Here is a 19,447-nt window from a genome sequence, read left to right as displayed (position 1 = left end):
TTTCAATACTTTTGAGTATTTATTATTTTAATTCTCTTTTATAATTAAATATTTTTCTCAATATATAACCATATTTGATAAATATCATGATAAATAACATACAACTGTTTGTATTTTAACATCGTCCTTGTAGTTTTATACGCTGATAATTAAACTGAAGCAAACATCTTTACTGTGAACTAAATTTACTGTGTATCTTCATTCCTTTTGCCGTCTTTTTTCATTTGATTTTTCCTACTGGCAAGTTAGAATTTCCAAGGAGAAAGCGAACGCACCATTAGCTGATAACAATGGTAGCAATGGAAGCTAACATATCAAGCTAACGTTATCTTAAACAGTTTATTTAACTGCTGGAGCAGATTAAAACGATGATGCCTCACACTTACATCGTTATCACTGGTTTCGTCTTCACCCAATCACCCGTCACATTTAGTAAAGTGAAGCCAAACTTTAGAGCGCGTTCATGTTCTTCTAGTCGGAAATTCGGAGTTCCGAGGAGAAAGCGAACGTACCATTAGCGAAACTGAAGCTAACATATCAAGCTAACGTTATCTTAAACATTTTATTTACCTACCGGAGCAGATTAAGATGAGGATGTCTCACATAGATCGTTGTCGCTGGTTTCATCATCACCCAGTTACCCATCACATTTAGTGAAGTGGACCCAAGCTTTAGCGTGCGTTCTTTCTACCATGCTGCTCTGTTTACAACTGGCTCGCAGCGAGTGACGACAAAACGCTCTTGCGCATGCGCAGCTGTCTTGGCAAGTTCTCGTTATGAAGGTCGGGTACCGAAACGAGGCACCGTTTGAAATGACGTGAATCTGTGCTCGGTCGGTACTATGGAATTCGGTCGGTACCTTAAAAAGTACCGAATTCGGTACCCATCCCTATCAGTAACATCACGTAGAACCCAGAGTGAGTCCCAAACAGGCTTCCAGGAACAAGTTCACATGAAGCCTAATCCCATTTTCAAGCCCACTTAGCAGCCATGAACCTGAGATTGTTTTTCATTAAGTTAACTCAGTGTTTGGTTAGTGAATCCTATCCATTCCTCCCAAAAATGTACATCTCTCCATTATTGTAATTTAATGACGATTTTTGACCACTCAGAAGTGAAATAAATAAATAAATAAATAAACAAACAATCAGGGGAGGACATGTTTTGTATCCCAGGTTAAATAATCAAGCTAAGTTACTGAGAAAAAAGTCAAGAAAAAAAAAGCTTAAGAATGAAACCAGTAATTGTGTAAAAAAAATACTACAATGCCCGCCATCCCTTGTGTGAATAAGCTACCTATAAATAACTTCTCAGATTGTAAAGTGCTTTGGGCTGCAGCATGACTTTTACCAACAACCATTTATGTTCCTTTCACAAACTTTAGACGTTTCGTTTGTGTTTGGGACTCTTATTGTGAAGGTTTACAGGAAGATCTGTGAGTTTCGCTGTTGTGATGCTGCAAGACTAAAGACCACAATCCAAATGGATTTAAGGAGAAAAAACAAGGTCAGGTTCAGGACCTCTAAGGTTTTAGTTCCTCATGCAGTTCTGAGACTTTTCTCAACCTTTAACTTCACCCCTTTAAAGTGGACTTACTGGATTTTAAAGTATCAACCCTCGAGAGTCACTGGGGGACTTTTAGAAAATTTATTTTAAAATGAAAGATCACGTTACAAAGGGTTATTCAGTACATAATCTCATTTGTTCCCCTCCACATTTGCACCAGGGCTTCATAAGCCCGGCGGCCAGCCAGGCTTTGCTTGGCCACCCGCCAGGCTAAGCAGCATGCCCCTCCCCGACCCCACCGTGTCCGCTGACACGAACGGCACAACGAAACTAGAGCCCTCCGTCAGCTGATACTGGTGAGAAACAGCAGCGGAACGTGTGCAGCCACCCCACCCCGCTCTCACGGAGGAGCGTTGCGGGACTGAGCGCGACACCCCCACCCTGAATGAGTTCAGGAAAAATGCCTTCCTGTTCTCATGGAGCTCAGTAGTTACCTGCCGACCAGGCGGAACCAGGGAAACCGATCATAAAACGGGTCACCTCCTGTCATCGCGTTTTCCCCCTCCTCTGTGGTGTTGTTGGGCAAATCAGCAGCCCGATCGTACATCTCTCTCATGAGATCAAGCCTCTGCCTGCAGGAAGCAGCAAAACATTTAATAATTATGATTGTTTTCCTTGTGTGACCAATAACTAGGACAGAAACTGATAACAGATTTATTTTATTGCAACACCAATCAGCTGATTTTGGGTTGTTTATAATAGAAATACCGTAAATCCTCTAATACAGGCCCGGGCCTGTATTTGACTCAAGCTCATCAAGCTCCAGGCCTTTATTGGAAGGGCCAGAATTAGAGGCAGGCCTCAATTTCTATTTAAGCAAAATGAACTAATGGTTCGCTGGAGTTTTTGACAATTAAAATTGCGCCCACATTTTCAAAGTTAAACACGTCTCTTTTAACAACGGTAGTTTCTGCTTCAGCCCTCTCCCCCCTCCCCCTGCACAGCAGTCGCAAACTCACTGATGCACCTGCAGCGTCTCGGAGTTCCTGCTGCTCTAAACATTAAAATAATTATTTCATTTTCTGTTCCTCACTTCTGATTACCTTCAATGGTGTTTGTTTGTTGCAACCACCAGGTACAAAAACTAACTTGTTTTTATTTGACTATTTTTCTGTCCTGTCTGTTTATTATCTTCCTGCATCTCCTCTCAATCCTAAAGAAAAACTGCTACCTGGGTTCATATATATTCACCTCATGAGTTACCTTTGAGCTGCAGTTCTAAAAGATCTACCGAACGCAAAAACAGTGGAGTGCCGCTGCTTGGCGGCCGCATCAGTGATCGGTACGTCACCGGAGGACAAGGTGATGCGGCCCAATCCACAGCAGCGAAACGCATCAGGCACAAATAAAAGACAGAAAACATAAAAGGAAATGAGCCGACATGAACGATCGCGTGTTAAATTAGTTTTTGAGGTGGCGACACCTGATTTGATAATGTTACTGTGGCCGTGCTCAGGACGCAGATGTCTGGAGCGCGTCAATAATCAGAGTTTTGCATGCGCACGCTGGTTAAGGTTAGGATGGGGGTGAGGGGAAGGTTAAATTGCAAGAGGGTAAACGTCACAATTTGGTTAAATGTCCGTTTTACGGCGGGTGTCAGTACCGACGCTCTGGCACAGCGCGTTGCCTCCCGACGCGCAGGAGATTGTCACCTGCTGACAGCAGACTGCTGTCTTTTCCGAGGGCTGCATCTTGCCGGTCATTATCACGTGACAGCGACTAGTCGATGACAGGCATAAAAAGTCACTATAGTGAAGTTGACTAGTTCATACAACCCCTACTGCTCCCCAGAGTGTTCTGCAGCATAATCAGCACGTTCTCTTTGAACTTGATATCAAATTTTCGCCTCCTCTTCATCTCCGTACGGTTAAAGTTACCCTCGCGGTCTATCACTGGCAAATCAAAAGTGAGACGGATGACACAACCGCCCCCCATGTGGTACTTGCTTGTTACCACATTCCACCCGGCCACAATAAAATACCGGCCATTATTCACCTCCGCCGACTCCGACACCGGCCAAAATATGATACCCGGCCGTTAATTGAATAGAGGCCAATATTAGAGGATTTACGGTATAATGAACTATGGCTGATTGGACCGCTATTGTCATTCCAAAGAGACTGGAGTGGTAGGCCACTCCCATTTTATGGCAGGGTGAATTTAAATGTCAACACGTTGTTTAGATTAAAATCACCACATTTTTTAGAACTCAACATATTGATGTAGCAATTAATTTTATTACGAATATATTTTTACCACCATCATTTGTTTATATGTTTAAACATGATGAAATCAAGGATATAATTTTCAAAAAAGATGGGGGAACCTTTTTACACCCAAAGTTAATTTATTATGAGGAGCTAAATATGGCAACCCATAGCTGTTATTTTTTATGCATTAATGCACTTTACGATCTGCTCTTAATAGCTACATGTTTAATGGTGTATTGATAATATAGTTACTGGCCTCAGTAATGCAAGAGTTTCATGCAATTTAGTGACTTGGTTTATGTTCATGCACCTTAGCTTCTCTAAGGTCCAGTAGTGAGTTGCACCATTATTCTGATTTTGCACTTCCACCGCCACTATGGTGAGAGGAAAATGTTGTTTTTCTCTGTCTTCAGTTGCCTCTGGTGGTAACAGGTCAGGAGGCAGGGGGGAGTAGAGAGTGTTGGTCAGCAACACAAACTGGAACTGCACCTGAAGGGGAACAGGAAGTGTTAGTTTGGTAAAGAGGCTGCTGATGATGCTTGAATACGGCGACATGCTGCACCTTCTTCTTGAGCTCCACACTTATAGCGTTGGCTTCTTTGAGGAAAATGGCATTTCCCCATAAAAGGTCACGCAGTGAGGTGAACTGGTAGCACCTCCACTTGCGGAAACTCCACACAGCCACCTCTCTCTCCCTTTCTGTCCACTGAACTGTCAGCCAAAATTGCAAAGCATCCTCATGTCGCCAAGACATCCAAACAACCAAAATATGAGCAGCCCACATGAACAGTCTCTACCTTCCTCATCTGGATCATCCTCTTCCTCAGGGGCTTCTGGGTAACAACGGTCCACTTGTTTCTGAAGAGCCTCGAGCTTGCTCTCATAATCCTGGAAAGAATATTAATTCTATAATGATAATCATTCAAATCTACTTACCTTATTGAAGAAAAGCAGATCTCCTGTCAACTTTTATATCTGTTATTGCCTTTTGGATGTCACTAATGACTCTAAGCTGCTAAAACACTAAATTTTATCTCAATATCTGTGAAACTGAGTTATAGTCATCATGGTTTATGTTCATTAGTTGTGGCAGCCATATTGAATCAAGTTGAAATCATAAGCTAGAATCAGTTGTCAGACAATCATCCTATGATTATTTAATTTAATTTAAAATCGGGTGCTCCATTAAACCCTTTAACAGATATCTCCAACAACTAACTTAAAATTGATGTTTTTCTGTTATGTATGTGATACATTATTTATCTATTGTATGAATTAAATTGTAAATAATTAAAACATAGAGCTGAAGAAAAGCTAAACACATACATTACCTCAGAATAAATGTGTGCAACCAAAGCAACCTATTTCTAACATACTTTGGTAGTTTAACTATCAATATTATATAGTAGCAGTTACTAGCATTATACATGAAACAAGTACATGCTATTGTACATATAAAACCATAAAAAGTGCTCAATGCTGTACCAGTCTTTGCTGCTCCAGAAGGTTGTTGGCCTCCTCTCTTTCTTTGCGATACTGATCCTCCAACTCCTGCAGCCTTCACAGAACACAAACAACAAAAATGAAGGTTTTTAGAATGTCGGACAAAAGTAAAGTATTTTTCTGTTTTTGTTGATGTTAAAAAAAGGAGAGGATGTAATTTTAAGACTTTGTGACAAGATTCAAACTACAAATTTTGCACACCAGTCACACGACTGAAACTATTTCTTTGCAATAATGTCTTTATAAAACTAAAACCTATTGCAAAAATTACAAATGCAGCTGATTTGATTCCAACAACAATATAGCAAATTTTACTCACGATTCTATGTCACCAACTAGTCACTAACAACGGCGGCTCAGTGAGATAGTGGGTGTTTTCAATGTCATGGAACCTTGCCTTGATACCTTGGTCCTGCTCCGGTTGCCTTGGAGATACGCCATCAGGAATTGCCAAGGCGTGTTCTAATGCCCATGTGCTACGGAGGTGTCTGTCTTGCTTTTGTCTGCCTTTTAACCAACTGACCAAGGATACACTGGTGTCTTGATTTACTTCTTTCGGTCAAAAATGTCCCAGAATACAGTGCTAAATTTTGAAACAGCAGCTACTTTGGGGGGCAAATTTCCAGATTGAACTTAAGTGGAATAATTGTAGCTATAGGGCTGATGTCTAAAATGTTTTTTAAATCCAAAGCACTTATCTATGGTTGGTTAGTTGCTTAGTAGTTGCTGCTTCGGTGGCTAGCGGGTAGTAACTCGCTTACACATTTGATTTAACCAATATATACACAATTTAAAAAGTAAAAGGCTTGTTGTGTAAATGTGTTTGATTAACTTTGGTTAAATGTTTGATTTTAATAATCTTCAGTCCACAAAATAGAATCAAAAGTTGGTTTTCATTTCACAGGGACAAGTGTGCAGATGGAGGCACTTGGCAATGGGCAATGTGAGATCACTGGCCAACAAGATGGATGAACTCTAAGCCCTTTCAAGGACTCAGCCAGAGTATCGGCAGTGCAGGGTTATGTGTTTCACTGAGACGTGGCTGCAGGACCATGTCCCCGATTCCAGCGTCTCTCTGCCAGGATTCCTGACTGTACGAGCAGACAGAGATCTGAAGAGGAGCGGGAAAAGAAAAGGAGGTGGAGTGGCAGTGCTTGTCAACAACAGATGGTGCCATCCAGGTCATGTTTCAGTGAAATGTCGTCTCTGCAGCCCAGATGTTGAATTCTTGGCAGCAAGTTGTCAGCCATATTATTTGCCAAGAGAGTTCACCAGTGTTGTCTTGGCAACCGTTTATATTCCACCTTCAGCCATTGCTGAAAATGCATGTGATGCCATCAGTTCCGTTGTCACTAAGCTCCAAACCCAGCACCCCAAAGCATTTGTGGCTATATCTGGTGATTTTAATCATGCCTCACTCTCTGCTACACTTGCAACATTTCAACAGTTTGTCAGCTGCTCCACCAGAGAAAACAAGACTTTACATTTGTGTTATGCAAATGTAAAGAATGCATACATGTCCAAAACAAGACCTCCTCTGGGACAATCAGATCACAATCTTGTATTTCTCTGCTCAGAATATAAACCACTTGTTCAGAGGCAACCTGTGACAAGAAGAGCTGTGAGAAAATGGTCACAGGACGCTGAAGAAGCCCTGCAGGGTTGTTTTGAGACCACAGATTGGATGACTCTCTGCCAAGGATATGAAGAGGACATCAATGCCATGACTGGATGTGTCACTGACTACATAAACTTCTGTGTGGACAACATCATACCCACCAGAACAGTGAGATGCTTCACTAATAACAAACCCTGGATCACCAGTGAACTGAAGAATCTGCTAAATGAGGAAAAAAGAGCCTTTAAGGAGGGAGATGGGGAATTATTGAGGAATATACAGAAGCAACTGAAGATCAAGATCAGAGACAGCAAGGAGGCATACAGGAAGAAGCTGGAGAACAAACTACAGAGGAACAATATCAGAGATGTCTGGTCAGGGATGAAGAAGATCACAGGCTTCAAGCAGAGGAAGGATTGCACAGATGGCAGCTCGGACACAGCCAATGAAGTGAACAAGTTCTTCAATAGGTTCAGTTCAGGAACAAACCCAGCATCCTCCTCGCCTGTCCCCAGCCAATCAGAACTCCCATCCTCCTCTGATCCAACATTTTCCTGTCACACGCCAGCTCTTTTGCCCTCTAACACAGTCATGGACTCTTCTGGTTCTATAAATCTGTCTTCAACCAAGTCAAGAGATGCTGCTGCCTCATTTACCTCCCCCACCCACCTATCTGTCTCTAGAAGTCAGGTGAAGAGGCAGCTGGAGAGACTGAACAGGAACAAGGCTGCAGGTCCAGATGGTGTCAGCCCCAGGGTACTGAAGGCCTGTGCAGACCAGCTCTGTGGGATTCTGCAGCACCTCTTCAACCTCAGCCTGGCCCAGGAGAAGGTTCCAGTTCTGTGGAAGACATCCTGCCTTGTTCCAGTTCCAAAGAAAACTCGCCCATCAGTCAATGATTACTACAGACCGGTTGCTCTGACATCCCACATCATGAAGGTCCTGGAGAGACTCCTGTTGGTCCACCTGAATAAGCAAACTAGGACATATCAGGACCAGCTGCAGTTTGCTTATCGCCATGGAGTTGGAGTTGAAGATGCCATCATCCAGCTGCTTCAACCAACCCACTGTCATCTGGACAAAGCAGGCAGCACTGTGAGGGTCATGCTCTTTGTTTTCTCCAGTGCATTTAACACAATCCAGCCTGATGTACTTTGCCAGAAACTCCAGAAGACACAGGTGGGGGCCTCAAATATCGCCTGGATTAAAGACTACCTGACAAACAGACCACAGTTTGTGAGGCTGAAGAACTGCACATCAAACCAGGTGATCAGTAACACTGGAGCACCACAGGGGACTGTACTCTCACCATTCCTTTTCACCCTGTACTCCTCAGACTTCCAGTACAAGTCAGAGACCTGTCATCTACAGAAACACTCAGATGACTCTGCAGTTGTCGGGTGTATCAGAGATGGACAGGAAGCTGAGTAAAGAGAGCTGGTGGAGCGCTTTGTGGCATGGTGTGGAAACAATCATCTGACCTTGAACGTGAACAAAACAAAGGAGATGATTTTAGACTTCAGAAGAAACAGAGTGGAGTCAAACACTGTTTCCATCATGGGAGAAGAAGTGGAGGTGGTTGAGGAATACAAACACCTTGGAGTTCACCTGGACAACAGACTGGACTGGAGAAAGAACAGCGAAGCCGTTTACAAGAAGGGACACAGCAGACTGCACTTCTTGAGGAAGCTTAGGTCCTTCAATGTCTGTAGCAAGATGCTGCAGATCTTCTACAAGTCTGTTGTTGAGAGTGTAATCTCTTCATCCATCGTCTGTTGGGGTAGCAGCATCAGAAGCAGGGACCTGAAAAGGCTCAACAGCCTAATAAAAAAGGCTGGTTCTGTTCTGGGGACGACTGTGGAACCACTGGAGGAGATCATGCAAAGAAGGATTCTCCAGAGAATCAAGAAAATGATGGACAACCCTGAGCATTCTCTTCACAAGACTGTCCGACAATGGAAGAGTGTCTTCAGTCAGAGGCTTCTTCAGTTTGGCTGCAACACTGACCGCTACTGGAGAACCTTCCTGCCAACAGCCATTGTAATATACAACAACTCTTTGATGACTTGATTATTATTATTATTATTATTATTATTATTATTATGAGCTACTACAGCAATCAATTTCCCTCTGGGATGAATAAAGTAATTTTGAATTGAATTGAACTGAATTTATTCACCTCCATAGGCTGTATAAGGAGAGGTTCACTGAGGGCAAGGACACAACTCTGGGCAGCCTTGGTCATGTCAAGTAAGCGTTCCATTTAGCCATTTTCAGTGACTAAGCTAGGACAGTGTCCTCATAAGCAAGGCGTCTTGCCTACCAAGGCATTGCTTTAGTAGGCAAGGCGCCTTACCATTAAGAAACACCCACTAGTTTCTCTAGCTTGTTTCCATACTAATTCCACCTATCTTGTTTCTATACCTCTGTTCCATCTCTTGTTTCATGTCAATCCCTTGTTTCTCCAGCAGCTCCCTTTGTGCGAACGCCCAGTCCACAGGCTCAGCAGGAGTTTCAGCACAGGGGGTTCTCTCCCTCTCCGCCCTGGCCTGCTCAGGGTGGTTAAACCGGAAAACGTGGCTCTTCCCCAGGATGATGCGATTACCTTCAAATGTACCACAAACAACAACGTGTAAGTTACACATCTATGTACACGATCAACGCAACAGTAAGATGGTATTCGGACCTGATTTCAGAACAGTGGGCTCGGTCACTCTCTTCCCATTAACATAAGTCTCAGCTCCTTCACACGGCTCCAGGACAACTTCTGTTTAGAAAGGGAAGAGGGGTTTAGTATTACAGTAACACAAACTCTGATATACACACAACAACCATGTGGATGAAGTAAAATTGTCTCACTTTCACCCACTGGACCAGCAGATCGTGTAAAGGTGCAGTGCTCATCCTGGATGAAAAGGCCACTGAGGACTATATCCTGACGACTGCTGGCATCTAAGCGACCAACCCTAAGAAGCATAAAATGTTCAAGTCAATGTTTAAATGTGCATGACATTGATCTTAATCAATAAAATCTGTATTTCTGACCTTGTGATTCCTTCTTTAATGTAGTACAACAGGCACTCAGACATGAGAGGATCCTCATTGAGGTTCACCAAATGAGGCGTCTGACAAAGAAATGGAATTTACTGCCAACATCTGGTAAGTAACATACAAACAATGGCCAACAGTTAAGAGAATGACACAAGGGATGGTCTTCACAAGCTTGCTGCTTCACGGTTTTAAGATACATTTTTTGTCAGGTAGTTCTCTGGTAACTGGAGGAGATTTACTGGCATTTTATACACATACATAAGTTTTTTATTGACCGTTTATGTAAATGGTCGATATTTGCAGTGCTGGTGTTTCTTTATCGAGACCTCTGTAGTTCATCCTGGCATGCTGTTGATCAGCATCTGGTCCAAGTCCTTCTGACTGATGGCAGCCCAGTCTTCAAACTCAATACCGATACAGAACTGTTCTGAGGCTGCGTGAGTCCACTCCCTTTGTTGAGAAGCAGCCCCACACATGAAAGGTGTAGACATTTGTTGGCAGAATTGATGGAAGAGCTCACCTTTTCTCCGTCGGACAATTTTTTTCTGGATGTTCCAAAAGGGATTCAGAGAGAATGACTATCCCAGTCCTCAGCAGTCCAGTTGGTGGACCTTTAATAGAACACCAGTCTGTCCCTGATGGTTTTCTTTGAGAGAAGAGGCTTCTTTGTTGCTTCATAACATTTTGAAGTTCATAGAAACTGTGATAGTTATTTTTTGTGTCATTCTCACAACTTTTGGTCACAGATGTACAGCAAATCTCTATAAGTTATTTATAATAAGCCATACAGAAGAAATCTGAGAGCACTCTCCCACTTTAGGACCAGTGCCAGTTAAAGCCACACAGACTTAGTAACTCCCCACAGTGTTTAATGCACGAGTTTAATGAAGTCTTCAGTGTAAACAGGCTGAAGGTACACAGCAATAAATCACTGGAAGGAAGGGATGGCCATTATCTTTTCCACCGTGTTTACACTCTTCCCTGCTATTGGGGCAGTTTTGTGTTAAGTATGTAATTAAGTAGATTAACCTTCACTGAAGAAGAGAAACCCTCATCTGAGGTGCTTAGGAAAGATTCCTATAGAGAAGAACCTTGAAGCACTCAGAGGAGACAAACACTTCAGAGCAACCAACCTCATTAGGGGAAAACAGACCAACTGTGTCAATAAACACAGGCTGAGGCTTTCTGGGGATATCAGAGGGCTTTGGGGTAAATAAATAAGCATTATTTAGAATAATATAACTGGTAGAAACTATATCATGAATACATCTTTGAAGTAAAATTTATTTTTACCTTCTTAGGAGAGAACACCCCTACAGTGCCGCCATCTTCTCGGATTGCCACGCCCATTTCTGCCAGCAGTGCTTCTCTGTAAAAAGAGCACATCTCACTAAACCACGCGTTTGCTTCATGAGAAAAAGCCTCTTCTGTGTAACCTGTGACTGCTTTGGCCTGTGGCTGAAATTGGACACATCTCTATTAGACTACATACTGTACATTTTGGGAAGGAAGTGACTTGTCAAAGTCATACGTCTCATCTTAAGTGTTGGACCGATAAAGTTTTAATTTGTCCCACTGCGTAAATTATAACAGCATCCCTTGGCCAAATCATACCTTTACAGATTTGGTGCATTTGTGCTCAAGAGTTTCAGGTACAAAAGTAAATGGTGGATTTGTACCCACCCCTGGACACTTTGTACCCACTAAAGACCATTAATTTCACAGTTTTGGACCATACCATATTCACTTTGTATCTATCTTAACACTGATGTTTTAATTTACTGCATGTTTCCAGAATAATTTTGAATTTTTAAAACATAATTCAATTTAAAGCAAGCATTAAGCACCTATAATAATTAATGTTTACCCGACAAGCAGGGTTTTCTTCTTCTATACTTCTTACAAGAATCATCCACCGTGGCTCTGGTGTTTATGTGATTCATGCGATGTGCCTGAGCTACACACACCCTAATGATTTTGTGTGCCGAATTAAAATAAAGCACACACTGAGCTGGTCCTTCTATACACATCTAAGTGGAGCTGGTGCCTTTGGGTCAGGGTGCAAATAAAACCCATAGAAAAAGGACATTATGGTTATGGTTGTGGTGCATCATGATGGCATGGTTATTGTATGAAATAAAGTTCAGCGCCACATGTAGTCAGGGTTGTGTGTGTGTGTGTGCACTGAAGCACGATAAAGCACAGGAAGTTATTCAAGGTGCAGATTGGTACCTAACTGATACAATTTGACAGCAACTAGAAAGTAAGTAAGTAAGTAAAGTTTATTTATAGAGCGCCTTTCACAGACATAAATCACAAAGCGCTGTACAACATGAGTAAAATCAGAGCAAATACCTCAAACCAATAAAAACATCATAAAAACAATAGCAGTGACAACAATAGTAACCAAAATCAGGAGTAAAAACAAAGTCAAGGTGTGAACAAGAACAAAGCCATCTTTTAGAATATTTAGCGGGGGAACGCCTGGATGAAAAGGTGAGTTTTAAGATGTTTTTTAAAGACTTCTACATATTTCAAGAGACGGAGATTTGAAGGTAGACTGTTCCAAAGTCTGGGGGCAATAGTCTGAAAGGCGCTGTCCCCTTTGGTTCGAGGAACAGCCAGGAGGTTTTCAGATGTGGATCTAAGGTTCCGTGAAGTGGTGTACTATTTGACCAACTGACCTGCTCATGAATAAATTGGAAAATTGGAAATAAACAAAACAGAATAAAACATTACCTTTCCATTCTGATGGCTTCTGTCCTGCGAAGTTTCTCTTCCCAGGTCTCATTGAGCTCAGCGATTATCTTCTCTGTTTCCTAACATTTAAAACATCTAGTCATTCAAAGTAGCTCTGGCACAAATGAAACCACTTCTTTGGGTTCTGGATGTCAATAATCTACAACGTTTTCTGTTTTCTCTGTATTTCTGTCATTTTACCCTCAACTGTAGTACAGATACACTTTTTCACGTGCCTGGTTGTTTTAAGACTTTGCCAGTTTGTTTAATTGTGAGGCTTAGAATGTAAAATACATATTTACAGTTTTTCTCAATGGCTAAAACACTAAAATCCGTCGACTGAAGGAAGTTCTCAGTTGCTTGAACTCATTAAGCTAACTGTTGAGCCTGTTGCCAAAACCTTAAACCATTTCACACGGTCTAGCAAAACTCTAAACGCATTCTCATTCTTAAAACACATTCTGCACTCTAATGTACGTCATGTCATCCATAACGGTACACACAAGCAGCACATTTACCCATAACAAGAGCACAAATGTCAGTGATTGAACACAATCAGTCAAAACAGATTTCACTTGTTTGAAATGATGTGACGACCATTATAAGCGAGTTCAGAGAGCAAACAGGTTGTTGAAGGTGGGAATGAGAAAGTGTGACAATGGATAGAAGAATTCATGTGAGGACGAGGACGGGTGCGTATGCGAGGTGGGGGATGAGGAGGAGGGCAAGAAAGAGAAAGAGGAGGACGAAGAGGAAGACAAAGAGTGGAAATGTCCAGTGAAATCTGAGCAACAACCATAGACCATGTTGTTGTCCGTGGGCTGACAACGAGGGAAGCAGGACTTAGAGAGCAGCCCAGTTTGAGCCTCAGGAGGGAAAACATTGCATGTGATGTCGATGAAGAGCTGTGGCCTGACCCAGCCACAGACAAGAAGAGGCTCATTGATAACATGTTTTGTCGTTTGATGTTTTTCATTTTATGTATTTTTTTCACTGTCATTGAACACGGTAGCACACGGACTGCAGGCTGTATACATGGTACAATAAACAAACTGTATGGCCCTGAACTTTGTGCTTTCTATTTTGTGGTGTATTGTTTACTGACTGCTTGATGGTGTATGTCATTTTGAGTAATCTGTTTATGATTTGAGAGTAGTGTTGGATTTTGAGCGCAGCTAAATCTGCTTTGAGGCGAAAGTTTGATTTTGCAAGAGGAATGAGAGGTTTTGTGTTTAATGTTTTGAGAAAAGGGAGCAAGGTTTCATGAATTGTGCTTTAGCAATTGAGAAAAACTGTAATGTGGCTGTCAGAACACTGGACCCGTCAGTAATAAAGACTAACAGATTTGTTGTGACTGTAATGGTTGTTGGCATCTGACTGAACAGCCTGCACAATGCCAATCTGGAACATGTGAGTTTGAGGCTTACCTTCAGCCTCTCAATGGCCTCCTCGCTGCCTGGGCTGAACATGATGCGGTCATGCAGACTGGCAATAGATCCAGCTCGGCTGGACAAGGCGGAGAGGGATGGAGAGGGGCTCATCCCCGTCATAGCATTGGTCACTGTGGAAAGATCACCTCTTTGATTCACAGCTTGGCCCTTATTATTATTATTGTTGTTGTAATCAAATATGTCTGTCAGGGTGGGGCAGGGCACAGGAAGTGGATGGGAAGTAGGATTAGGGTATTCAGTAATCAGAAGTAAAAAGACAAGAAAACGCAGAAGAGAAGAGAAGAGAAGGCAGCTTTTATAAAAATAATGGCAGCACCAGCAAGAGATGCAGCAAACAATGCATGATGCAACCACCCAGCTGCTGCATGGCTCAAAGAAAATTGAAACGTTCAAGCAAAGCCCTTTAGCAGAATCACAGCAAATAAAAAGGGACGGTTTCTGTGCACTGAGCTCATCTCTCAGCTTTGAAAATATTCTCAAAAATGTTTGCAATGGTTTCCAACTAGCCACCACTGGCCAGTCCAGTGAGATGCTGGCTTTAACAGAGTCTGAATTAAGTTGATCTATAGCTATCAAAAAGTCATTTTGTCCTCAGGAGGGGTTGCATGGCGGTGCAGCTCGCAGCATCCCGGCTGCAGCCTTTCTGCACGGAGTGAGCAGGTTTCCCCAAAGCCTGCATTTTCTCTGGCTGCACCCATTTCCTCCAGACGAAAAACACGCATGCTAGATTCATACGTAAGTCGCGTTGCATAAAAGCATCACAAACGACATAAACAACTCAGGATGATTAACTAATCTTACTGAAGATAGAGATCCTTTTCTATTGTAACACTGGTATTTTTACAGAAACTGTTTTATGCAACATTTGGTGTTTATTCAACTTCTATATTTTTATTTTGGCTTCATGAGGTCTGTTTAATCATCAAACACAAAGGGCATTGGCCACGCTGCTGAAGCTACACCCAACCGTCAGCCATGATAAATGATTTCATCTTGCTTTCCAGATAATAAAAGGGTGTGCTCTAGAAAGAAGAGGAAATGTTATGGATTAGATGAGACGATTCTCTTCTGTTATAGAGATGAACACGCTCTGTTACTGAAAGCTGCATCATCATCCAGGCTGCTGAGCGGAGTAAATTAAACCAGAGAAACCCTGACAGGAAGTTAGTTTCTACAACAGGAAAATTAATGACTGAGAAGAAATGAATCATATCATGCTCACTACTCTTCCGTAAGGTCAGCCTCACTAATGCCACATCCATGAAGCCATACGCTGATCTCTGCAGCACCGTCATGCAATGTGGCCCAAACATGGCTTGAAAACTAAAAAGAGAGCCTGAACAAACATGGACTACTTGATATTTGAAATAACCTGGTGCTGCAGAGAACACAAGCTGCTATTCACTGCCACAGAAAGCACCTGTGTCATTGAGCTGCAGTACCAAAGCAAGAGCAAAGAAAAGAGAATAAACACACGTTTCAAACCCTCTATATCGACACCAGATGCTCGGTACGCTGAGAGAAGAGGAAACAAAACGTAACAGGGAGAAGAAAGAAAACAGACAGCAAAATATCTTTCAATAAAATGTTCAACTTATCAAAGGCTGAAATCACGAGAAATACAGTAAATATAACAGATTCAAACTGGAGTGAACTTTAGATCTCACAGACGTCTTACTCTATCAGGTTCAGCTGTAAGTGGTTAAGAACCACGTCTTTAGATCCAAAGAAATTCTGACTTACGTGTACAAAGGGGAGTACAAGTAAAGTTAAAGGTGTGGCAGACTCGTTTATCGCTATATTTCCACTGTTCTCTAGGAATGAATGCCTTGCAAGTCATACTCTGGGTAAGAAAAACACTGGTGCACCATTTTCAGGAATTAGACGTGAGCCACATCATAGACACGAATACGTAGATTCCTCATTGGGTGCTGGGGAGCGTAACAGCATCACCGCCATATTGGATGGGTTCCTCACTCTTCAAACCCAACTGGAGTCAATGCAGGGTGGGAAACAATTTTATTTAATTTTTATCTTATTGTATTTATACTTTAACTATCACCGTACTATACCGTATGTGTCACGTTCTGTTCCCCCAGCTTCAGGCCCTGTCCACACGTAGCCGGGGATCTGCCAAAACGTAGATATTTTTCTACGTTTTGGCCTGCCATCCACACGAAAACGGAGTTTTTTCACACGAAAACGGATCTTTTTAAAAACTCCGGCCAAAGTGAAGATCTGCGTTTTCTCCGTTTTGGGTGTCTGCGTGTGGACACACAAAACCGGAGTTTTAAGGTCCGCAACGTCACTTTCCGCCACAAAAACATGCTGACATCACGTGTGTGACCTGTGTTTACACTAGCCGACAGCATGGATGCCCTCAGAGCTGCGCTCGCTTTATCAATTGTCCAAGCGCTTTTTGCTTGTTTGTTTTTGCAAGAGGAATTACTGCTCCTTGCGGAAGACCACAGACGAAGGACGAGGTTAAGAACGGGGGAAGTACTGCCGCCTACAGGTCTGGCATGTCCTTAACAACGTATTTATCTGGGTACGTGTGGACAGAGTTTTTTTTAAAACGAGGTGGTGTGGATGCAAGTTTTTGGAGGGGCGGTTATTCGTTTTAAAAAAAAAAAACGGCTACGTGTGGACTAGGCCTCAGTTTAGTATCCTGTTTGTGGTAATTGGTCCCACCTGCCTCTCGTTTCCCGGATCACTTGTGTCCTCTTGTATTTAAGCCCTGCTTTAGTCTCTTGCTTGTTGTTGGATCGTCTGTTAATTTCCTTGGTTCACCCCGTTGGTGTTGACTCTTCAAATAAAGACTCCTAAAAACCTTCTACGAATGGCTCTGTGCACACTCACCTGCACTTTGGATCCTCACTCACCTCAGCCACGACAACATGTTTGATTTTGTGAAAAAGCATGATAAAATGGGTTTTTTGGTGGGGTAAACACCTTCCTCAATAGAAATAAATGCACTGGGGGCGAATGAAGATCCATTCAAGACAGCTGCCGGCCACTACGAAAACTTCAATAGGCAGTGCCAGTCCACGTCTACATATACGATGTATGTGCGCCACATCTCAGCCGAGCTAGCTAGAGAGCGACAACAGTATTTGGACTCTTATTTCCTGATATGTTGACATCTCACCTCGGATTAGATAACAGCAACTCAACTCTACCTGCCTTGCAATGTCAATGTTTTTTCTCCACAATCAACATGGAGAAGTTTTACTGTGTGGTAGAGTTGCTAATGCTAACAGTTACCTTCTACCAGTCGAGGTGTCCCGTGCCGTTTCTTGGACGCTAAAACAACAAAAGCCTTCCCTGTTGCAAGATGGGTGAGTCCATCAGTGTTAAGTGACAGTGTGATGTAGATCTGTCAGGTTTCTCAAATCCTAGATTTTTATCGTCTATTTACTGTCAGAAGATAGGTGTAGGAGACTATTTTCATATTCAGCCTGCATGAAATACTCAGAGTGACCAAATCTGATTAGGAATAATCATTAAAAAAGGTCTTTTCAGCGAGCCACGTTAAGATGTGCAAAGCTGCCTTATTCATTATCCTTATTTTGCAGAAATCAAAGCTCTAAAATAGCACCTAGCATGGTTGGTGTTATTTTATTTGCATGTTGCAGTTAGCTGCAGTCCCTTTAATACCACATGAAAATGTCTGAAAGGTTCATAAACATCTTTGGTATGTTCTTACTGTGTCTAGTTTCTAATTCCATTTTTGGTTCTTTTTAAAACACGGGAAAGGTTCCTCTTTACCCTGCTGACAGTTTCGTTTGCCGGTATGATTTTAAACACCATTCCTTACTTTCAATGATGTCACCCAGTCCCTGGGCATACAGGAGGTCTTTCAGTCGAGACACTTCCTCTTTCAGCTCCCGCACCAGTCGGTTGTTGGGATCCTCATTGATCACAGCGTTACAGCGAATCTGTTTGGCACGGTCAGCGTACCTGGGGACGCGAGAAACAAAATAACACACAGTGGAGATGAATGTTTCCCCAGAGACCCACAATACTGCAGCTTGCTGTTGCAGCTCACAGGGTGACACTTGTGCAAACCACTAAGGGCAATGTGTGTTGTGCAAGAGTTAGCTTCACTGGAATCAGAAGATCCTTTAGTGCGACGTCTGTCACCTGAGTGTGCTGAGAGTCTCGTCGTAGTTGATATCAGCTGGACTCAGTGCAGCAACCATTGCGGTCCGAGAATTCCCACCTGGACAGTTTTAAACGTTTGTATTCGGTTAGTGGATAGATAACAGGTCAATCACTGCACCAACACAGATGTCATACCCAAATTTTCTCTTAGTAGCCAAGTTAAAACCGAATCTCTATAAGGAATGAAGCTTTCCACCTTCTTCTTCTTTTTATTCTGTGTGTTAAAAACAAAAAACAATCCATTTCGTCCGTTTTCCACCAGGGTATGAGTAAAAGTGAAAACCAAAGCTAATGGATTACCTTATTTTGACCTGAATCCTAAAATAAAAAAATGGTAGAAAGATCACATTTATTCTACTTCAAATCCCCTTCATCTCAGAATATACCATATATATATATATATATATATATATATATATATATATATATATATATATATATATATATATATATATACACACACAAAAATAATACCCACAACTTCTGCCAAAGCAGAGATGACCTTCCCCAACGTGGTCAGAGATTTGTTGATGTTTGCTCCTTCCTGTAAAACACACAGCATGACGTTGCAGAAAAGACAAATAAGCTGCTTAATAATGAATATTAAAACAAGTCTATGATTTCAGATTGGCTCTATGAGTCATTTCACCTTGAGCCTGGTTCCTTTGGCTCCAGTAGAGTCCGCCCTCTCGCTGCCAGCCAGATCCACCAAGCTAATTTTACTGACCTGCAGGAACACCCCGAAAACCCTCCACTTAATACAATTCTGTTCAAACATACTTGACTCTTAATCAAGTTAAACACAAACTAACATAAAAAGCTATAAAACAGAACATTCCAGCAACATGGATTTATCTAGATAACCTTCAAGCGGTCCTAGATTTCCACTCAAGACCAAGATCAGCCGGTTCAGATAAGCAGAAGCAGCGGCTAAATGAATCGTTTCAGTGAAGCTGTGATAAACATCAGCTACCTTTTCAGAGGTGTTGTCAGTCTCTGCGTCGTAACGTTTCTGAGTGAATATGATGTTAAAGACGGCGTGAGAGCGGCTACTGGTCTCGTTCATGTTGGTGGCGGCCACGGTCCTGCACACAGAGAGCAGAGTTCAGTCGGTCTGTGGGTTTTGAGCGAGGATAAACTACATG

The 19,447-nt window shown here is 42.3% G+C and overlaps 1 protein-coding gene across 19 annotated transcripts in view; it reads right to left on the bottom strand.

The window, feature by feature from the left end:
- kif1aa (kinesin family member 1Aa) overlaps window positions 1–19,447 on the bottom strand; it is a 70,863-nt gene that overhangs the window by 25,525 nt on the left and 25,891 nt on the right. For 12 of the 19 annotated variants that reach the window (XM_070545871.1, XM_015976398.3, XM_015976400.3 and 9 more), the window contains exons 7-26: window positions 19,276–19,387; window positions 18,952–19,029; window positions 18,781–18,846; window positions 18,603–18,620; window positions 18,438–18,516; window positions 18,282–18,360; window positions 17,956–18,098; window positions 15,615–15,653; window positions 14,115–14,248; window positions 12,688–12,767; window positions 11,242–11,317; window positions 9,943–10,022; window positions 9,757–9,863; window positions 9,584–9,664; window positions 9,322–9,502; window positions 5,262–5,334; window positions 4,574–4,664; window positions 4,339–4,487; window positions 4,087–4,265; window positions 2,001–2,138 (exon numbers count right to left, since the gene is read on the bottom strand). In XM_070545871.1, the coding sequence (XP_070401972.1) occupies window positions 2,001–2,138; window positions 4,087–4,265; window positions 4,339–4,487; window positions 4,574–4,664; window positions 5,262–5,334; window positions 9,322–9,502; window positions 9,584–9,664; window positions 9,757–9,863; window positions 9,943–10,022; window positions 11,242–11,317; window positions 12,688–12,767; window positions 14,115–14,248; window positions 15,615–15,653; window positions 17,956–18,098; window positions 18,282–18,360; window positions 18,438–18,516; window positions 18,603–18,620; window positions 18,781–18,846; window positions 18,952–19,029; window positions 19,276–19,387 (1,983 nt within the window). The remainder of the gene's footprint in view (window positions 1–2,000; window positions 2,139–4,086; window positions 4,266–4,338; window positions 4,488–4,573; window positions 4,665–5,261; window positions 5,335–9,321; window positions 9,503–9,583; window positions 9,665–9,756; window positions 9,864–9,942; window positions 10,023–11,241; window positions 11,318–12,687; window positions 12,768–14,114; window positions 14,249–15,614; window positions 15,654–17,955; window positions 18,099–18,281; window positions 18,361–18,437; window positions 18,517–18,602; window positions 18,621–18,780; window positions 18,847–18,951; window positions 19,030–19,275; window positions 19,388–19,447) is intronic. The other 7 variants (XM_070545873.1, XM_054734627.2, XM_054734628.2 and 4 more) reach the window with 1 other exon arrangement.

This window comes from Nothobranchius furzeri, chromosome 16 (genome assembly GCF_043380555.1).
Source record: "Nothobranchius furzeri strain GRZ-AD chromosome 16, NfurGRZ-RIMD1, whole genome shotgun sequence".
Classification (NCBI taxonomy): domain Eukaryota; kingdom Metazoa; phylum Chordata; class Actinopteri; order Cyprinodontiformes; family Nothobranchiidae; genus Nothobranchius; species Nothobranchius furzeri.
Note: the sequence above shows the minus strand (reverse complement) of the source record. Positions and strands in the feature narration are given on the sequence as shown.